A 20167-nucleotide genomic window follows, 5' to 3' on the forward strand; every position below is an offset into this window, starting at 1 on the left:
CGCTCCGACCTGACTGCTAATTCCTGACAATACCGCTGACACAGGAAAACCGCTCTGCAGTGCTGCAATCTCACCGCCGCCACCGCCTCACACAGAGGACCCCGCGCCAACAGCAATGGCCGCACTCTGGAGGAAAGGCACCGGCCGTAACGGGGGTCAGGACAGCACCTATTAATGACCCCGGCCATAACGGGGGTCAGGACAGCGCCTATTAATGACCCCGGCCATAACGGGGGTCAGGACAGCGCCTATTAATGACCCCGGCCATAACGGGGGTCAGGACAGCGCCTATTAATGACCCCGGCCATAACGGGGGTCAGGACAGCGCCTATTAATGACCCTGGACATAACGGGGGTCAGGACAGCGCCTATTAATGCCCCGGCCATAACGGGGGTCAGGACAGCGCCTATTAATGACCCTGGACATAACGGGGGTCAGGACAGCGCCTATTAATGACCCTGGACATAACGGGGGTCAGGACAGCGCCTATTAATGCCCCGGCCATAACGGGGGTCAGGACAGCGCCTATTAATGACCCTGGACATAACGGGGGTCAGGACAGCGCCTATTAATGACCCCGGCCATAACGGGGGTCAGGACAGCACCTATTAATGACCCCGGCCATAACGGGGGTCAGGACAGCGCCTAATAATGACCCGGCCATAACGGGGGTCAGGACAGCGCCTATTAATGACCCCGGCCATAACGGGGGTCAGGACAGCGCCTAATAATGACCCCGGCCATAACGGGGGTCAGGACAGCGCCTAATAATGACCCCGGCCATAACGGGGGTCAGGACAGCGCCTAATAATGACCCCGGCCATAACGGGGGTCAGGACAGCGCCTATTAATGACCCGGCCATAACGGGGGTCAGGACAGCGCCTATTAATGACCCCGGCCATAACGGGGGGTCAGGACAGCGCCTAATAATGACCCGGCCATAACGGGGGTCAGGACAGCGCCTAATAATGACCCCGGCCATAACGGGGGTCAGGACAGCACCTATTAATGACCCCGGCCATAACGGGGGTCAGGACAGCACCTAATAATGACCCCGGCCATAACGGGGGTCAGGACAGCGCCTAATAATGACCCCGGCCATAACGGGGGTCAGGACAGCACCTATTAATGAACCCGGCCATAACGGGGGTCAGGACACCGCCTAATAATGACCCCGGCCATAACGGGGGTCAGGACAGCGCCTAATAATGACCCCGGCCATAACGGGGGTCAGGACAGCACCTATTAATGAACCCGGCCATAACGGGGGTCAGGACAGCGCCTATTAATGACCCCGGCCATAACGGGGGTCAGGACAGCGCCTATTAATGACCCCGGCCATAACGGGGGTCAGGACAGCACCTATTAATGACCCCGGCCATAACGGGGGTCAGGACAGCGCCTAATAATGACCCCGGCCATAACGGGGGTCAGGACAGCGCCTATTAATGACCCCGGCCATAACGGGGGTCAGGACAGCGCCTAATAATGACCCCGGCCATAACAGGGGTCAGGACAGCGCCTAATAATGACCCCGGCCATAACGGGGGTCAGGACAGCGCCTATTAATGACCCCGGCCATAACGGGGGTCAGGACAGCGCCTATTAATGCCCCGGCCATAACGGGGGTCAGGACAGCGCCTATTAATGACCCCGACCATAACGTGGGTCAGGACAGCGCCTAATAATGACCCCGGCCATAACGGGGGTCAGAACAGCGCCTATTAATGACCCAGCCCATAACGGGGGTCAGGACAGGCGACCCCATCAGAGCAGGACGGTCAGCGTCATGTTCAGGATATTAGGGGGGGACGGGAACACCTGGAGGATTTCATGGCAGAAATTTCTGCATCTCTTGGAAGCAAAAAATGTGCATTTTTCAATTTGAAGTCAATGGGGGGAAAAATGCTGCGAAAACCGCGAAAGAATCCACTCCTGCAAATTATTCTCTGCACCAAATCTGCAAGAAAAAAATACTCAAGGTGTGAACTGAACCTCACTTTACCGACATCAGGATTTATGCAGTTTAACAAATCTGCACTTAAACCCCCCCCAAAAAAAAAAAGAAAACCGCACTGTGTGCACACAGCCTTACATAGGAACATATTTCCAATGATGGGGGGTATAGTCCATGGTGTAAACCGCACACACGTGACTTGTGAGCATGGATGAAGGAGACACTACATAAGTTGTTGGTGGCGGACCCCATCCTGTAACACTGCACACACTGTACATTGTGAGTGCAGACCCCCTCCTGTGACCCCGCATATATACATTGTGAGTGCAGACCCTCTCCTGTGACCCCGCATATATACATTGTGAGTGCAGACCCTCTCCTGTGACCCCGCATATATACATTGTGAGTGCAGACCCTCTCCTGTGACCCCGCATATATACATTGTGAGTGCAGACCCTCTCCTGTGACCCCGCATATATACATTGTGAGTGCAGACCCCCTCCTGTGACCCCGCATATATACATTGTGAGTGCAGACCCCCTCCTGTGACCCCGCATATATACATTGTGAGTGCAGACCCCCTCCTGTGACCCCACATATATACATTGTGAGTGCAGACCCCCTCCTGTGACCCCGCATATATACATTGTGAGTGCAGACCCCCTCCTGTGACCCCACATATATACATTGTGAGTGCAGACCCTCTCCTGTGACCCCACATATATACATTGTGAGTGCGGACCCCCTCCTGTGACCCCGCAGACATTCGTTGTTGGTGGAGGATGGCGGACCCCCTCCTGTGACCCCACATATATACATTGTGAGTGCGGACCCCCTCCTGTGACCCCACATATATACATTGTGAGTGCAGACCCCCTCCTGTGACCCCGCATATATACATTGTGAGTGCAGACCCCCTCCTGTGACCCCGCATATATACATTGTGAGTGCAGACCCCCTCCTGTGACCCCGCATATATACATTGTGAGTGCAGACCCCCTCCTGTGACCCCGCAGACATACGTTGTTGGTGGAGGATGGCGGACCCCCTCCTGTGACCCCCTAGCAGCCTCCCGCCGCAGGACTTTACTCAGCGCTGTTTACTTATATAAGGAAGTTTGGACTTTTTTTTTAGGGGCAACGACCTCAAATACAACGAGCTGCAGTCCCCAGAACAAGGGAATGACCCAGAGGCAGAACTGCAGCAGGACCCTCCATAAACACCCGAGGAGGAATGTCCAGTATCAGGGGCATCAGCGCAATATGTGCGGGGGCCGCAGTCACACCCGGACCTGCAGCCTCGGGGGGCACAAATGTCTGTCTGGTCCATATAAAAAGAGCAATGATATTAGAGACTGGGAATCTTTGGGGGCCGGAGGAGCTTCTGCACTGGGGCCGGGGTCTGCGCAGTTCGGCATCAGGTACACTTTGACTACCCAGGCCTTCACTGTAGTGCAGTACATGACAGCGGACGGAGGACACGTGGCGGCGGAGGGAAGGACACACGGCGGCGGAGGGAAGGACACACGGCGGCGGAGGGAAGGACACACGGCGGCGGAGGGAAGGACACACGGCGGCGGAGGGAAGGACACACGGCGGCGGAGGGAAGGACACACGGCGGCGGAGGGAAGGACACACGGCGGCGGAGGGAAGGACACACGGCGGCGGAGGGAAGGACACACGGCGGCGGAGGGAAGGACACATGGCGGCGGATCGTTTCCATACACAGATGTAACATTACTGGTCCATGGTTATATAATAGAGGATACAAAGTAACGCTGGAGCTTGTGTGGATCCATCACCAGGAGCTGCAGAATGAAGCAGTGAGCAGCGACAGTTGAGAATGTTCTGAGTCGGATTTTCTTGACGTTCCGGCCTCGATGGGATAAATCGGAGGTGACAGGAGATGGAGCAGCCGCCATCGCTCATCTCATCTCCCTCCAATGCTCAGGGACAGCTTTTATCTACATATGATGCAATGAGAGGCTCAACTACCGAAGAGTTAAAGAGGCCCTCCAACTGCGGACACTTACAGCATCCGCACAGAACAGGGGGTCTCAGAGTCCCTGCACACCTAGCAGTGTCCGGGTGTAGAGGCTGGAGCTCATGTGCCAGTATTCTCCATTCAATTCTGCGGGAGCTACACAGGCAGCAGATCATGATGGGGACCACCCTAGGGACCACGCTGAAGACCATCCTGCGGAGCGCCCTGGGGACCACGCTGGAGACCATCCTGCGGAGCGCCCTGGGGACAATGCTGGAGACCATCCTGCAGAGCACCCTGGGGACCACCCTGCGGAGCGCCCTGGGGACGACGCTGGAGACCACCCTGCGGAGCGCCCTGGGGACGACGCTGGAGACCACCCTGCGGAGCGCCCTGGGGACCACGCTGGAGACCACCCTGCGGAGCGCCCTGGGGACCACGCTGGAGACCACCCTGCGGAGCGCCCTGGGGACCACGCTGGAGACCACCCTGCGGACCACGCTGGAGACCACCCTGCGGAGCGCCCTGGGGACCACGCTGGAGACCACCCTGCGGAGCGCCCTGGGGACCACGCTGGAGACCACCCTGCGGAGCGCCCTGGGGACCACGCTGGAGACCACCCTGCGGAGCGCCCTGGGGACCACGCTGGAGACCACCCTGCGGAGCGCCCTGGGGACCACCCTGCGGAGCGCCCTGGGGACCACGCTGGAGACCACCCTGCGGAGCGCCCTGGGGACCACGCTGGAGACCACCCTGCGGAGCGCCCTGGGGACCACGCTGGAGACCACCCTGCGGAGCGCCCTGGGGACCACGCTGGAGACCACCCTGCGGAGCGCCCTGGGGACCACGCTGGAGGCCACCCTGCGGAGCGCCCTGGGGACCACGCTGGAGACCGCCCTGCGGAGCGCCCTGGGGACCACGCTGGAGACCATCCTGCGGAGCGCCCTGGGGACCACGCTGGAGACCATCCTGCGGAGCGCCCTGGGGACCACCCTGAGGACCGGTCACAACTGTCCGATAGGAATCCCTCCATAAACGTCACGAGCAGCACAGGACGGTTGGAGATTAGGCTTCCGGCCATGTGAATATAAGTGATCTGAATGACCAGCCTCATACTTTTACATTTGTGCGATTCCACTGCAGACGCTCGGGAGATTCTGGCACTCTATGTAGGTGAAGGTGCCGCAGAAATCCTCAGATCTCAGGAAGACGTCTGTATTTTACCCCCCCCCGCAGCGGTCGGTGACGTTCCCTCTGCGTCACAGTAATAAATCAGATCAGTCTGGTGTGGGGATTAGGAAGGAGGGGGGGGGGGGGGGGGGGCAGACGTCATCACCTGCTCAACCTGTTCAGGGTCAGGCAATGCGACATTTCTGTAAACATGAGAGGGCCCGGAGCCCGTCTGAAGTTGGGTTCATATTCTGTTTCTTTCCTGATACAGAGCTCCAAATCCCCTACGCAGACTTAAAGGGCACCTGGAACCAGGTATTTTCCCCCTAATCTGACAGCAATGTAATGTAAAGAAAGAGCCCCTGATTCCAGTGATGTGTCACTTACTGGGCTACTTAGTGTTGTTTTGATAAAATCACTGATTAATCAGCAGGAGATTATCATTGCAGGACTACTTGGCTGCTGCAGGTAGTCCAGCATATTCCTGAGCTGTGTATAACTGCTAGAATATGGGGCATCGTCAGAGAAGCGATCCCAGGGGCCGGAATAACCCAAAGTGAGAATACAGACAAGACGTGCGTCCTTCTGCGCTGCACACGGCCCTGGCATCACGCTGCGCCCTGCACTCGCCCTCCTTGATAGTCTGTCATAACATTTATTTAGGAGGTGGGTGGACAATACAGCGATAAAGACCAGCTGAGAATTTCGGGAGGGACCCCGGGGTGACGACACCGCAAATATTCCAGCAATGTTCATCACCGCCCATCGCAGCCATGACGCAGGCCGACAGCCCACACGTCACCGCCGATCACCGATATACAGAGCGAAGGACAAGGGATCCCGGCCTCCTGAGGATTCAGGACAATGAGAAACGCTGCAATTATTAATGGACCTCAAAGTTCAATTCTTAACCATTTTTAAGATGCGCTTGCTGTCAGTGAATGAGAACTGGTTTATATTCAGGGGCAGTAAAACTGCGGAGCCGGCCTGGTCCTCCACCCGAGCAGCACAAAGGATCCCGGCCTCTGAACGGAAACACAATAGTGCTATTCACTGACAGCAAACACCGGCTATTCTGTGCGCTCAACAACAGCTGCACAAAGCGCTCTGCAAGTTTGTTACAATGTGTCAGTGCACAAACCTCAGCTGCATTCACAACTCTGCAGCTTCACAGCTGAAATCTCCCAGCATTCCCTGCAAGGAGCCGATTCTGGAGCTCTGGGAATCTTTATTCCAGGATCTGTAATGTCTGTGTCGTGTGACCTGCACCCCCGCATTATATATCCCCCACCTCGGCGGTCAGGGGGCTAACTGTGGTTATTGATGTACCCCAAAAAAAAAAAAACCTGAGAAAACCGCTCCACCTGAGGACAGGGCAGAAGTGAAACAATGGTGGGAATTACTGGTCTCCAATCTGATGTGAAACCACAACCCCCAGCAGCACAGTGCAGGGAAATGCTGGGACATGTAGTGTCACATTGCAGCGGACAGATCTGCGGAGAGACATTGGGAATGGAGCGAGTGACGGCATTTACAGGCGTGGAGCAGCGGCTTTACTGCGAGTCCCTGCAGACAAATTACAGGGAGGGGAGATTTACCGGCTGCTGGAGAAGCCCAATAAACTCCAGCAGCTACAAAGCAACAACGGAGGAGGATCATCATCATCATCATCATCAGGATCATCATCATCATCAGCAGCAGCAGCAGCAGCATCATCAGCACGACCCAACACAGATAAAAGGGGAATCAAAGTCCCAAAAATCAACTGGTGTCAAAGGCAAAGCGAGCAGAGAGCGGGCAGAGCGAGCAGAGAGCGGGCAGAGCGAGCAGAGAGCGGGCAGAGCTATTCTCAGGGTGTCTTAAGAGGGAAAGTCAGAAACTCTTGTATTATCCTCCTCAGCAACCGACAGAAGACACATGCAGAGATAGGAAAAATAGCGACTGTGTAAATACATCACTCCAGAGCTGAAATCTCCCAACATTCCACACTGCTTTAGTCAGTGAACAGAGCTCAGTATTCTGGGAAAAGACGTTCCAGGTGCTGTACAGTCATCAACTACAAGAAATAACAGTCCAGTCTCACAGACCAATGGAGTATACACCAGCAGAATAGTGAGTACAGCTCTGGGGTATAATACAGGAGGTAACTCTGGATCAGTAATGCAATGTATGCACACAGTGACTGCACCAGCAGAATAGTGAGTGCAGCTCTGGAGTATAATACAGGAGGTAACTCCGGATCAGTAATGTATGTACACAGTGACTGCACCAGCAGAATAGTGAGTGCAGCTCTGGAGGATAATACAGGAGGTAACTCAGGATCAGTAATGTATGCACACAGTGACTGCACCAGCAGAATAGTGAGTGCAGCTCTGGGGTATAATACAGGAGGTAACTCAGGATTAGTAATGTATGTACACAGTGACTGCACCAGCAGAATAGTGAGTGAAGCTCTGGAGTAGAATACAGGAAGTAACTCAGGATCAGTAATGTATGTACACAGTGACTGCACCAGCAGAATAGTGAGTGCAGCTCTGGAGTATAATACAGGAGGTAACTCAGGATCAGTAATGTAATGTATGTACACAGTGACTGCACCAGCAGAATAGTGAGTGCAGCTCTGGAGTATAATACAGGAGGTAACTCAGGATCAGTAATATATGTACACAGTGACTGCACCAGCAGAATAGTGAGTGCAGCTCTGGAGTATAATACAGGAGGTAACTCAGGATCAGTAATGTATGTACACAGTGACTGCACCAGCAGAATAGTGAGTGCAGCTCTGGAGTATAATACAGGAGGTAACTCAGGATCAGTAATGTAATGTATGTACACAGTGACTGCACCAGCAGAATAGTGAGTGCAGCTCTGGAGTATAATACAGGAGGTAACTCAGGATCAGTAATGTAATGTATGTACACAGTGACTGCACCAGCAGAATAGTGAGTGCAGCTCTGGAGTATAATACAGGAGGTAACTCAGGATCAGTAATGTATATACACAGTGACTGCACCAGCAGAATAGTGAGTGCAGCTCTGGAGTATAATACAGGGGGTAACTCAGGATCAGTAATGTATGTACACAGTGACTGCACCAGCAGAATAGTGAGTGCAGCTCTGGAGTATAATACAGGAGGTAACTCAGGATCAGTAATGTAATGTATGTACACAGTGACTGCACCAGCAGAATAGTGAGTGCAGCTCTGGAGTATAATACAGGAGGTAACTCAGGATCAGTAATGTAATGTATGTACACAGTGACTGCACCAGCAGAATAGTGAGTGCAGCTCTGGAGTATAATACAGGAGGTAACTCAGGATCAGTAATGTAATGTATATACACAGTGACTGCACCAGCAGAATAGTGAGTGCAGCTCTGGAGTATAATACAGGAGGTAACTCAGGATCAGTAATGTATATACACAGTGACTGCACCAGCAGAATAGTGAGTGCAGCTCTGGAGTATAATACAGGATGTAGCTTCCCTTCTGCCATCATACAGATACATGTAATTGGACGATGCAGAGCCCAGGACCGGGCAGAATCTTTTACTACTCACAAATGTTTTAGGGAAGGAAATGGCGACAGATCAGACAGGAGAGAAGAGGTTTATGCTCAGAGAATGGCTCCTAGAGAATGGTCTACACTTGCACATTGTAACAGACCCTCAGCTGTGTTTTCTGTTGCAACAATTCTCATCTCAGAAATATTCTGGATCTGGATTTACCGTTCAGGAAAGGAGCTGAAGATGTTTGTAGGATTCCTGCAGAAGCCTCTTCTGTATACAGGGGTCAGTCATTGTCTGCACAGGAAGCGTGGAGCGCTGCGTATTTCCCCCCTGACCGCCGCACAAAGTACAGATCCTGTCATAGGCGCAGAGCTATTGTTCTCTGCTGTCAGCTGATGTATGGAGCTTCCTGACTCACAATGAGGCAGAGGACAGCTCAGACGCTGAGGTCAGAGAGCGACCGGGATCATATCTGGAGATTGTGTAGTGTCCGTCCCCCCAGCATCTCCCCGGACTCGTATCCCTCCCCCCCCCGTATTAACATCTCCCCGGTCTCATATCCGTCCCTCCCCACATGGTATGAATATCTCCCCAGTCCCGTCTCCCTCCCTCCCCCCCCCAGTATTAACATCTCCCCGGTCTCGTATCCCTCCCCCCCCATTATTAACATCTCCCCGGTCTCGTATCCCTCCCCCCCATTATTAACATCTCCCCGGTCTCTTATCCCTCCCCCCCATTATTAACATCTCCCCGGTCTCGTATCCCTCCCCCCCATTATTAACATCTCCCCGGTCTCTTATCCCTCCCCACATGGTATGAATATCTTCCCAGTCCCGTCCCCCCCCCCCCCCCCCAGTAGTAACATCCCCCCGGTGTCTGGTTGTGGGGTCCTTACAGCGGCTGGGATGATGATTTTTTTCCATAGAACTGTTTACGTTTCTGCACCGACTTCATAGCAGCTATATGTGACATTCTGTGGATCGAAAACAGGACGAGCCGGGGGCAGGAATGGGGCGCGGGGGGGCGCGGGGTGCGAATACATTTCTGGTGGCTCATTATTTTTTTCTTCCCATAGAGGTTGATGAATAAAAAGGAAAAAAAATATAAATAAATAAAATCAAGCAGCCTGAGTGACCGGAGAGGGTCCTAGATGGCCGCACTGTTATCACTATTCGGGAGGGTCGCAAGATTCGGGCAGCAGAGGTCAGAGACTACACCAGGGCCCCTAAATTAACTCCGGATCCCCTTTATATTAACACTTTGTGGTGTCAAATTGTAGCAAGTTCTGCAATAACCGAGGGTGAAACCGCAGCTCCAGCAATTCAGCAAACTCCGCGCAGTAGCCAGCTCCCAGTGGGGTTTTCAGCCATGTTCACATGCACCAAAAAAGAGAAATCTGCAACATGGAGCATGCAATATTTCCGCATGGATTCTGCATCGACAAGATGGCGACTGCCCCCAATGGATGGGGTTTATTCTGGCGCACGGCAGAGCGGCACATCGCAGGCAGATTTCTGCTGCGGATCCTCTATTAGTGACCCCTATACTTCCAGGTGGAGGTTTGTTACAATGTATCAGTGCAGACAATGCTCAGAGCCTGACACTTCTGCAGCAGAGCTCTCTGGGTTGTTACCATGTATCAGTGCAGACAATGCTCAGAGCCTGACACTTCTGCAGCAGAGCTCTCCGGGTTGTTACAATGTATCAGTGCAGACAATGCTCAGAGCCTAACACTTCTGCAGCAGAGCTCTCCAGGTTGTTACAATGTATCAGTGCAGACAATGCTCAGAGCCTGACACTTCTGCAGCAGAGCTCTCTGGGTTGTTACAATGTATCAGTCCAGACAATGCTCAGAGCCTGACACTTCTGCAGCAGAGCTCACCGGGTTGTTACAATGTATCAGTGCAGACAATGCTCAGAGCCTGACACTTCTGCAGCAGAGCTCACCAGGTTGTTACCATGTATCAGTGCAGACAATGCTCAGAGCCTGACACTTCTGCAGCAGAGCTCACCAGGTTGTTACCATGTATCAGTGCAGACAATGCTCAGAGCCTGACACTTCTGCAGCAGAGCTCACCGGGTTGTTACAATGTATCAGTGCAGACAATGCTCAGAGCCTGACACTTCTGCAGCAGAGCTCTCGGGGTTGTTACAATGTATCAGTGCAGACAATGCTCAGAGCCTGACACTTCTGCAGCAGAGCTCTCCGGGTTGTTACAATGTATCAGTGCAAACAATGCTCAGAGCCTGACACTTCTGCAGCAGAGCTCTCTGGGTTGTTACAATGTATCAGTGCAGATAATGCTCAGAGCCTGACACTTCTGCAGCAGAGATCTCTGGGTTGTTACAATGTATCAGTGCAGACAATGCTCAGAGCCTGACACTTCTGCAGCAGAGCTCTCCGGGTTGTTACACTGTATCAGTGCAGACAATGTTCAGAGCCTGACACTTCTGCAGCAGAGCTCTCCGGGTTGTTACAATGTATCAGTGCAGATAATGCTCAGAGCCTGACACTTCTGCAGCAGAGCTCTCCGGGTTGTTACAATGTATCAGTGCAGACAATGCTCAGAGCCTGACACTTCTGCAGCAGAGCTCTCCGGGTTGTTACAATGTATCAGTGCAGACAATGCTCAGAGCCTGACACTTCTGCAGCAGAGCTCTCTGGGTTGTTACAATGTATCAGTGCAGACAATGCTCAGAGCCTGACACTTCTGCAGCAGAGCTCTCCGGGTTGTTACAATGTATCAGTGCAGACAATGCTCAGAGCCTGACACTTCTGCAGCAGAGCTCTCTGGGTTGTTACAATGTATCAGTGCAGACAATGCTCAGAGCCTGACACTTCTGCAGCAGAGCTCTCTGGGTTGTTACAATGTATCAGTGCAGACAATGCTCAGAGCCTGACACTTCTGCAGCAGAGCTCTCCGGGTTGTTACAATGTATCAGTGCAGATAATGCTCAGAGCCTGACACTTCTGCAGCAGAGCTCTCCGGGTTGTTACACTGTATCAGTGCAGACAATGTTCAGAGCCTGACACTTCTGCAGCAGAGCTCTCCGGGTTGTTACAATGTATCAGTGCAGACAATGCTCAGAGCCTGACACTTCTGCAGCAGAGCTCTCCGGGTTGTTACACTGTATCAGTGCAGACAATGTTCAGAGCCTGACACTTCTGCAGCAGAGCTCTCTGGGTTGTTACACTGTATCAGTGCAGACAATGCTCAGAGCCTGACACTTCTGCAGCAGAGCTCTCTGGGTTGTTACAATGTATCAGTGCAGACAATGCTCAGAGCCTGACACTTCTGCAGCAGAGCTCTCCGGGTTGATACAATGTATCAGTGCAGACAATGCTTAGAGTCTCTCCGGGCTGTTACAATGTATCAGTCGGTGTTTTGCACCATTTTTTGGAGCACTTCTATTTCCTAGGGTGCAACGTTATAACATTCATTTCTTATACCAGGACAGCAGATCAGGAGCTCTTAATCTCACGGACGTCACCTGATATATTCCTGAGGCTTCATCCTGCGCTCGGATTAATGAGACGATTATTTTGCACCTTACAGAATTCTCCCACATGCAGGAGCGGCGCACACGTCAGACGGGATGAATACAGCATGTGATGCCGGACCGGTCAGTGATCGTCAGCAGACGTCAGGTCATCACCTATGCACAGCGCTCGGTCTGAAGACACATGTACAATACACAAAGTGTGAGCAGCAGAGGATAGAAGCGTCAGTAACAATCCACGTCTGATCCAATATAATCCAAAGCGACTGCACGACCTTCCATCACGCCAAGGTCACATACGTGCGGTCAGGTTACCATTATGGATTTCGTGCGACGAGACCCCGATATCGAGTGTAATCGCTGCACCCCCGCTCTGTCAGTTTATCCTTCATGAAGCCTTATGTGGCCCCAATTCAGATTAATGTGCCAGTCAGGACATGAGGAAAGGTGGGCGATAACCCATGTAATGGAGAGTCCGAAGCTGAGCCGGATCTGTCCCGGTCACGGCACCACTGGGCCCCTGACCGGAGTAGGATCTGTCCCGATCACGGCACCACTGGGCCCCTGACCGGAGTACGATCTGTCCCGATCACGGCACCACTGGGCCCCTGACCGGAGTAGGATCTGTCCCGGTCACGGCACCACTGGGCCCCTGACCGGAGTACGATCTGTCCCGATCACGGCACCACTGGGCCCCTGACCGGAGTAGGATCTGTCCCGATCACGGCACCACTGGGCCCCTGACCGGAGTAGGATCTGTCCCGATCACGGCACCACTGGGCCCCTGACCGGAGTAGGATCTGTCCCGATCACGGCACCACTGGGCCCCTGACCGGAGTAGGATCTGTCCTGGTCATAGTACCACTGGGCCCCTGACCGGAGTAGGATCTGTCCCGGAGTAGGATCTGTCCCAATCACGGCACCACTGCGCCCCTTACCAGAGTAGGATCTGTCCCAATCACGGCACCAGTGGGCCCCTGACCGGAGTAGGATCTGTCCCAATCACGGCACCAGTGGGCCCCTGACCGGAGTAGGATCTGTCCCAATCACGGCACCACTGCGCCCCTGACCGGAGTAGGATCTGTCCCAATCACGGCACCAGTGGGCCCCTGACCGGAGTAGGATCTGTCCCGGTCACGGCACCACTGCGCCCCTTACCAGAGTAGGATCTGTCCCAATCACGGCACCAGTGGGCCCCTGACCGGAGTAGGATCTGTCCCGATCACGGCACCACTAGGCCCCTGACCGGAGTAGGATCTGTCCCGATCACGGCACCACTGGGCCCCTGACTGGAGTAGGCTCTGTCCCCACCACGGCACCACTGGGCCCCTGACCGGAGTAGGATCTGTCCCGGTCACGGCACCACTGGGCCCCTGACTGGAGTAGGATCTGTCCCGGTCACGGCACCACTGGGCCCCTGACTGGAGTAGGCTCTGTCCCCACCACGGCACCACTGGGCCCCTGACCGGAGTAGGATCTGTCCCCACCACGGCACCACTAGGCCCCTGACCGGAGTAGGATCTGTCCCGATCACGGCACCACTGGGCCCCTGACCGGAGTAGGATCTGTCCCGATCACGGCACCACTAGGCCCCTGACCGGAGTAGGATCTGTCCTGGTCATAGTACCACTTTGCCCGTGATCGGAGTCGGCAGGATGACATGTGAATTTCTGGCACTTAGGCTTTATGACGACGGTGATGCCGATGTGGTCAGCAACTCCTCTGTTTGCACAAAGCATTAAGTCTCTTCTGAATCCACATGAGGAGAGGCGGCCATCACCCCCGTATCCGGAGCAGGAGGCCTCTGGACGACCCCTTACTACAACCCCTACTAGGGCCTCCAATGATAATAGACGGGGGACCCCAGACTTTGCCGGGACCTCAGACTTCAGCGGTGGCTGTGTAGCCATTTCCCTGCACAGTGACACCCGCCTGATGCCACCCATGAGCGGTCGTATCGGCTGAAGGTCTATGGGGTGCACTTACTTATTCCACTGCCTCTTTCACATTTTCAGTTCAGGGATTACATAAAGTAACTGGCTGAACTTTACCTCTGACTTCAAAGCCTCTGACCTCCTCTGGCCTCCGGAACAATGACCTCCCGGGGTCAGTACAGTACAAACCAGCTGTACAGGAGGCGGCAGCCGCTACCCAAATCCCACAGGGTCCGCGATATCCGGCCACTACCATGAAAGCCCCAATAATCCACCCAGGATATGAGTCAGGACAGTGGGAGACGTTCCCTCCACATTCCGGGGAAGTATTGTGCCCGGAGCCGGGCGGAGGCGGCGCAGGATTTATCAGCGCTGGTGCTTTAAATATTCACTCTATTGCGGATTATGTATCACTGCCCAAAAGCAAAAATTATCAGGCCATGAAGGGTTAACAGAAATCCGTGGAGAAGACGAGGAAACGGCAGCTGAGCCGTAAACCCAGAAGCTACAGCAGAGTCCAAATATTTACAGGAGAAGATCCAGGAAAAGCCGAGTGCACAATGCCAGGAGGGCGCCGAGCCCGGGAAAGCCGAGCACCAGACGCATCAGGACCCGACAGAGCCCGGCCGCCGGTCCTACAGCCTCGGCGAGCCCGGCCGCCGGTCCTACAGCCTCGGCGAGCCCCGCCGCCGGTCCTACAGCCTCGGCGAGCCCGGCCGCCGGTCCTACAGCCTCGGCGAGCCCGGCCGCCGGTCCTACAGCCTCGGCGAGCCCGGCCGCCGGTCCTACAGCCTCGGCGAGCCCGGCCGCCGGTCCTACAGCCTCGGCGAGCCCGGCCGCCGGTCCTACAGCCTCGGCGAGCCCGGCCGCCGGTCCTACAGCCTCGGCGAGCCCGGCCGCCGGTCCTACAGCCTCGGCGAGCCCCGCCGCCGGTCCTACAGCCTCGGCGAGCCCCGCCGCCGGTCCTACAGCCTCGGCGAGCCCCGCCGCCGGTCCTACAGCCTCGGCGAGCCCCGCCGCCGGTCCTACAGCCTCGGCGAGCCCCGCCGCCGGTCCTACAGCCTCGGCGAGCCCCGCCGCCGGTCCTACAGCCTCGGCGAGCCCCGCCGCCGGTCCTACAGCCTCGGCGAGCCCCGCCGCCGGTCCTACAGCCTCGGCGAGCCCCGCCGCCGGTCCTACAGCCTCGGCGAGCCCCGCCGCCGGTCCTACAGCCTCGGCGAGCCCCGCGGTCGCTATACAGAGCCGGGAGCTACACATATACAAATCTATACACCCTTCCATACTGACACAGCAGGGAAGACAGACCACCAAAGGGGCCACAGACCCAGAGCAGATCCTGCACAGGGGCCTCATGTGTGCGGCCATCACTGACACACGGGGTTAACAGGCGGGGGTTTGTTGGACCTACCGAACCGGTTTTCTTTTTAACATTTTTGTAATTTCAACCGAATTAATACCGCCATATGATGCAGAGATAATACCGCAACACACCCCTATATAAAAACTGCCGTAGAGAGCTAAAGTAACCTAGTGTCCAAATAATGCTTTGTTATAGAGCCCACAATATACCACACACCGTTATATAATACCGCCATATAGTGCTAAAGTAACATAGTATCCAAATAATGCTGTTATAGAGCCCACAATATACCACCACACACCGTTATATAATACCGCCATATAGTGCTAAAGTAACATAGTATCCAAATAATGCTTTGTTAGTTATACTACTCATATTATACCACCACACACCTCTACATAAAACTGCCGTATAGTGCTAATGTAATATAGTATACAAGTACTTGGTTATACCGCCACACACCCCTATATAATACCCCTATAAACAGCCCAAGTAAGTGTCTAATGCTGTTCTACAGCCCAAATTATACTGCCACACACCCCTGTAATTCTAAAGTACCATAGTATCCAAATAATGCTGTTATACAGCCCACATACTGCCACACAACCCACTAGAATAGAGCCCACAATATACCACACACCGTTATATAATACCACCATATAGTGCTAAAGTAACAGTATCCAAATAATGCTGATATAGAGGCCACAATATACAACCCAAGTAACCGAGTCTAAATAATGCTGCTATACAGCCTACTTTATACTGCCACAAACCCCTATATAATACCGCCATATAGTCAGATAACTAGTGTCCAAATAATGCTGTTATAGAGCCTACATTATACCACAACAAACCTCTATATAGTACCGCCATATAGAGTTAGATAACAGTGTCCTAATAATACTGTTATAAAGCCTACAATATACTGCCATACACCCCTATATAATACCGCTATATACAGCTCAGGTAATGTTCAAATAATGCTGTTACACAGCGCACATTATATCTGCAGACACCCCTATACAATATTCAGGGAGTCTACATACATCCACCTCGCTATATGCGGGATGCCGGGCCATGTGCGGCGGGATGCCGGGCTATATGCGGGTTGCCCGGGCTATATGCGGCGGGTTCCCGGGCCATATGCGGCGGGATGCCCGGGCTATATGCGGCGGGTTGCCGGGCCATATGCGGCGGGATGCTGGGCTATATGCGGGTTGCCCGGGCTATATGCGGCGGGTTCCCGGGCCATATGCGGCGGGATGCTGGGCTATATGCGGCGGGTTGCCGGGCCATATGCGGCGGGATGCCCGGGCTATATGCGGCGGGTTGCCGGGCTATATGCGGCGGGATGCCGGGGCTATATGCGGCGGGATGCCCGGGCCATGTGCGGCGGGATGCCCGGGCTATATGCGGCGGGATGCCGGGCTATATGCGGCGGGATGCCGGGGCTATATGCGGCGGGATGCCCGGGCCATGTGCGGCGGGATGCCCGGGCTATATGCGGCGGGATGCCGGGCTATATGCGGCGGGATGCCGGGGCTATATGCGGCGGGATGCCCGGGCCATGTGCGGCGGGATGCCGGGCTATATGCGGCGGGATGCCGGGGCTATATGCGGCGGGATGCCCGGGCTATATGCGGCGGGATGCCCGGGCCATGTGCGGCGGGATGCCCGGGCTATATGCGGCGGGATGCCGGGGCTATATGCGGCGGGATGCCCGGGCTATATGCTGCGGGATGCCCGGGCTATATGCGGCGGGATGCCCGGGCCCCCCGCAGCGCGGTCCCCACCTGTCCCTGCCGTACAATGGGGCTGTATTATACCGGGGGCACTTACTTTCTCCGGTACTCGTCCCGCTCCCGCTTGACTTTGGCCAGCACGTTGTACAGGGCGCGGATCTCGGGGGTGATGGTGTCGATCTGGACCCCCACCCCGTCCGGATGCGTCCAGGACACCCCCGGCCCCTGCAGAGTCTCCAGGCCGCCGCCGGTGCGCCGCACGTGCGTGTAGCTCCAGATGGTGCCCGGCAGGCGGCTGTACCGGAGCTGGTTGGCATTGAGGGGCTCGGTCTGCACCGCCTGCTCCCGGTAGAAGCTCTTGCGCTGCTGCAGCCGCCGCTCCTGTTGCTGGGAGTGCTCCTGTTGCAGCTGTTTCTCCAGCAGCCGGTTCCGCCGCTCCAGCTCGTGCACTTTGGCCAGGAAGCAGCGGAACCGCACGTTCAGGGTCTTCAGGACGTGGATGTTGGAGCCCAGGTCATTGCGCAGCGCCAGAGTAACGGCCGCGCCCGGGGAGGAGGGGGGGGCGCCCGGGGACAGCGGCTCCAGCTCCCGCATCATGTCCCCGAACACCGACGAGTTCATCATCCTGCCGCTCATCGAGGCTCCTATGCGGCTGCGGCACAAGGCACGGCCATGGCGAGCAGCGCTCCTGCGCTTTGTACGACGCCCCCGGGGCCAGGCACGCCCTATAGCGCAGAGCGTCCGCCCCCTGCCGGGTGACATCAGCACCTGCCGGCAAGGACAGCCCGACTGATGGGGAGGATGCAGGAGAGGAGCCGAGGTCATCTATAGGGGGCTGCAGGAGAGGAGAGGTCATCTATAGGGGGCTGCAGGACACAGGAGAGGATGCAGGGGAGGAGGAGAGGGGCTGCAGGACACAGGGGAGGAGCAGAGTGGAGGAGAGGGGGGCTGCAACACAGTGGAGAGGTCATCTATAGGGGAACAACTACACAGTATAGGGGAGATGTCACACACAGGAGAGGTCATCTATAGGGGACTAACTATACAGTATAGGGGAGATGTAACCTACAGGGGACTGCAACACACAGGCAGGAGAGGAGCCGAGGCCTGTAGGACACAGGAGAGGATGCAGAGGAGATCATCTATAGGGGGATGCAAGACACAGGAGATGAGAGGTCATCTATAGGGGAATAACTATACAGTATAGGGGATATTTAACACAGAAAGGGAGGTAGAGGAGAGGTCATCTATAGGGGAACACTGTATACAGCATAGGGGAGATGTAACACACAGGAGAGGAGGTAGAGGAGAGGTCATCTATAGGGGAACACTGTATACAGTATAGGGGGAGATGTAATCTACAGGGGACTATAACACTCAGGATAGGATACAGAGGAGATGTCATCTATAGGGGAAAACGATACAGTATAGGGGAGATGGAACACAGGATAGGAGGCAGAGGAGCGGTCATCTATAGAGGAAACTATATACAGTATAGGCGAGATGTAACAGTATATGATGTACAGGAGAGGTCATCTATAGGCGAGATATAACACAGGATAGAAGGTAGAGGAGAAGTCATCTATAGGAGAAAACTGTATACAGCATAGGGGAGCTGTAATCTACAGGGGATTGCAACACAGGATATGATGTAGAGGAGAGGTCATCTATAGGGGAAACCGATACAGTATAGGGGAGATGTAATCTACAGGGTCTGCAACACACAGGGTAGGAGGTAGAGAAGGTAATTTATAGGGGGAAACTGTATATAATATAGGATGTACAGGTAGATCTAACAGATGTAATCTACAAGGGAAAACTAAATATAGTATAGCATTTACAGGAGAGTTCATCTATAGGGGAATAACTATACAGTATAGGTGAGATGTAATCTACCGGGGACTGCAACACACAGGATAGGATGTGCAGGAGAGGTCATCTATAGGGGAAAACTGTATATGGTATAGGGTAGGTGTAATCTACAGGGGACTGCAACACACAGGGCAGGAGGTAGAGATGTCATCTATAGGGGAAAACTATACAGCATAGGATGTACAGGGAGATGTAATCTACAGAGGAAAGCTGTATACAGTATAGGATGTATAGGGAGATGTAATCTACATGGGAAACCAATATACAGGATATAATCTTTAGGAGACTGCAACATACATTATAGGATTTACAGGGAGATGTCATGTGCAGGGAAATATAGTATAGGGATATAATCTATAATATAGGGGGCTGTAACATACAGTATAGAATTACAGGGAGATATAATCTACATGGGAATGCAGTATACAGTATAAGGAGCTATATAATTATGGGGGGTTCAAAATACATTATATGATGTGCAGGGAATATAATCTATACAGGAGTGCATGATTCAGAATAGGGGATATAATATATAGGGGAATGCATCATTTAAGTAGAGGAATATAATATATAGGGGAATTCTGTGTATATAGTCTAGTGAGAATAATCTATAGATGAATACAGTATAGGGAGATATATGGTAATTTGTACAAATGGGGATTGCAGTATACAGTATAAGACGTATGGGGACATGTAATGTACTATATTATATGGGTAATATAATCTATAGGTGAATACATTATAGGAAAACTAACAGTATGTGGGGATATAATCTATATAGAATGCAGTATATAATATATGAATATAATCTATAGGTGACAGATGTATATTAATATATGTTATAAGGACTGCAATATACAGTGTATGGGATGTGTAGGGGAATAAAGTATATGGAACAATCTACAGTGGGTATAATTTATAGGTGAATACAGTATGGGGAGTAATATATAAAGGAACTGCAACATACAGTATAGAATTAAAGGGAGATATACAGTATACAGGGGAATTCAGTATACAGTATAAGGAGGTATAATCTAGAGGGGGCAGCAACATACAGTATGGTATGTATGGGGGATATAATCTGTAGATGATTGATGTATATAATATACAGGTGACTAACATTTAAAGAGATATCTACAG

The 20167-nt window shown here is 53.6% G+C and overlaps 1 protein-coding gene across 2 annotated transcripts in view; it reads right to left on the reverse strand.

Annotated features, from left to right (window-relative positions):
• IFFO2 (intermediate filament family orphan 2) overlaps window positions 1-17884 on the reverse strand; it is a 63393-nt gene extending 45509 nt beyond the window's left edge. The window contains exon 1 of one of the 2 annotated variants that reach the window (XM_075328384.1): window positions 17253-17884. In XM_075328384.1, the coding sequence (XP_075184499.1) occupies window positions 17253-17791 (539 nt within the window). In that variant the 5' untranslated portion in view covers window positions 17792-17884. The remainder of the gene's footprint in view (window positions 1-17252) is intronic. The other variant, XM_075328383.1, reaches the window with a different exon arrangement.
• Between the last annotated feature and the right edge of the window lie 2283 nt (window positions 17885-20167).

The sequence above is a fragment of the Anomaloglossus baeobatrachus genome, chromosome 11 (genome assembly GCF_048569485.1).
Source record: "Anomaloglossus baeobatrachus isolate aAnoBae1 chromosome 11, aAnoBae1.hap1, whole genome shotgun sequence".
In the NCBI taxonomy this organism is placed as follows: domain Eukaryota; kingdom Metazoa; phylum Chordata; class Amphibia; order Anura; family Aromobatidae; genus Anomaloglossus; species Anomaloglossus baeobatrachus.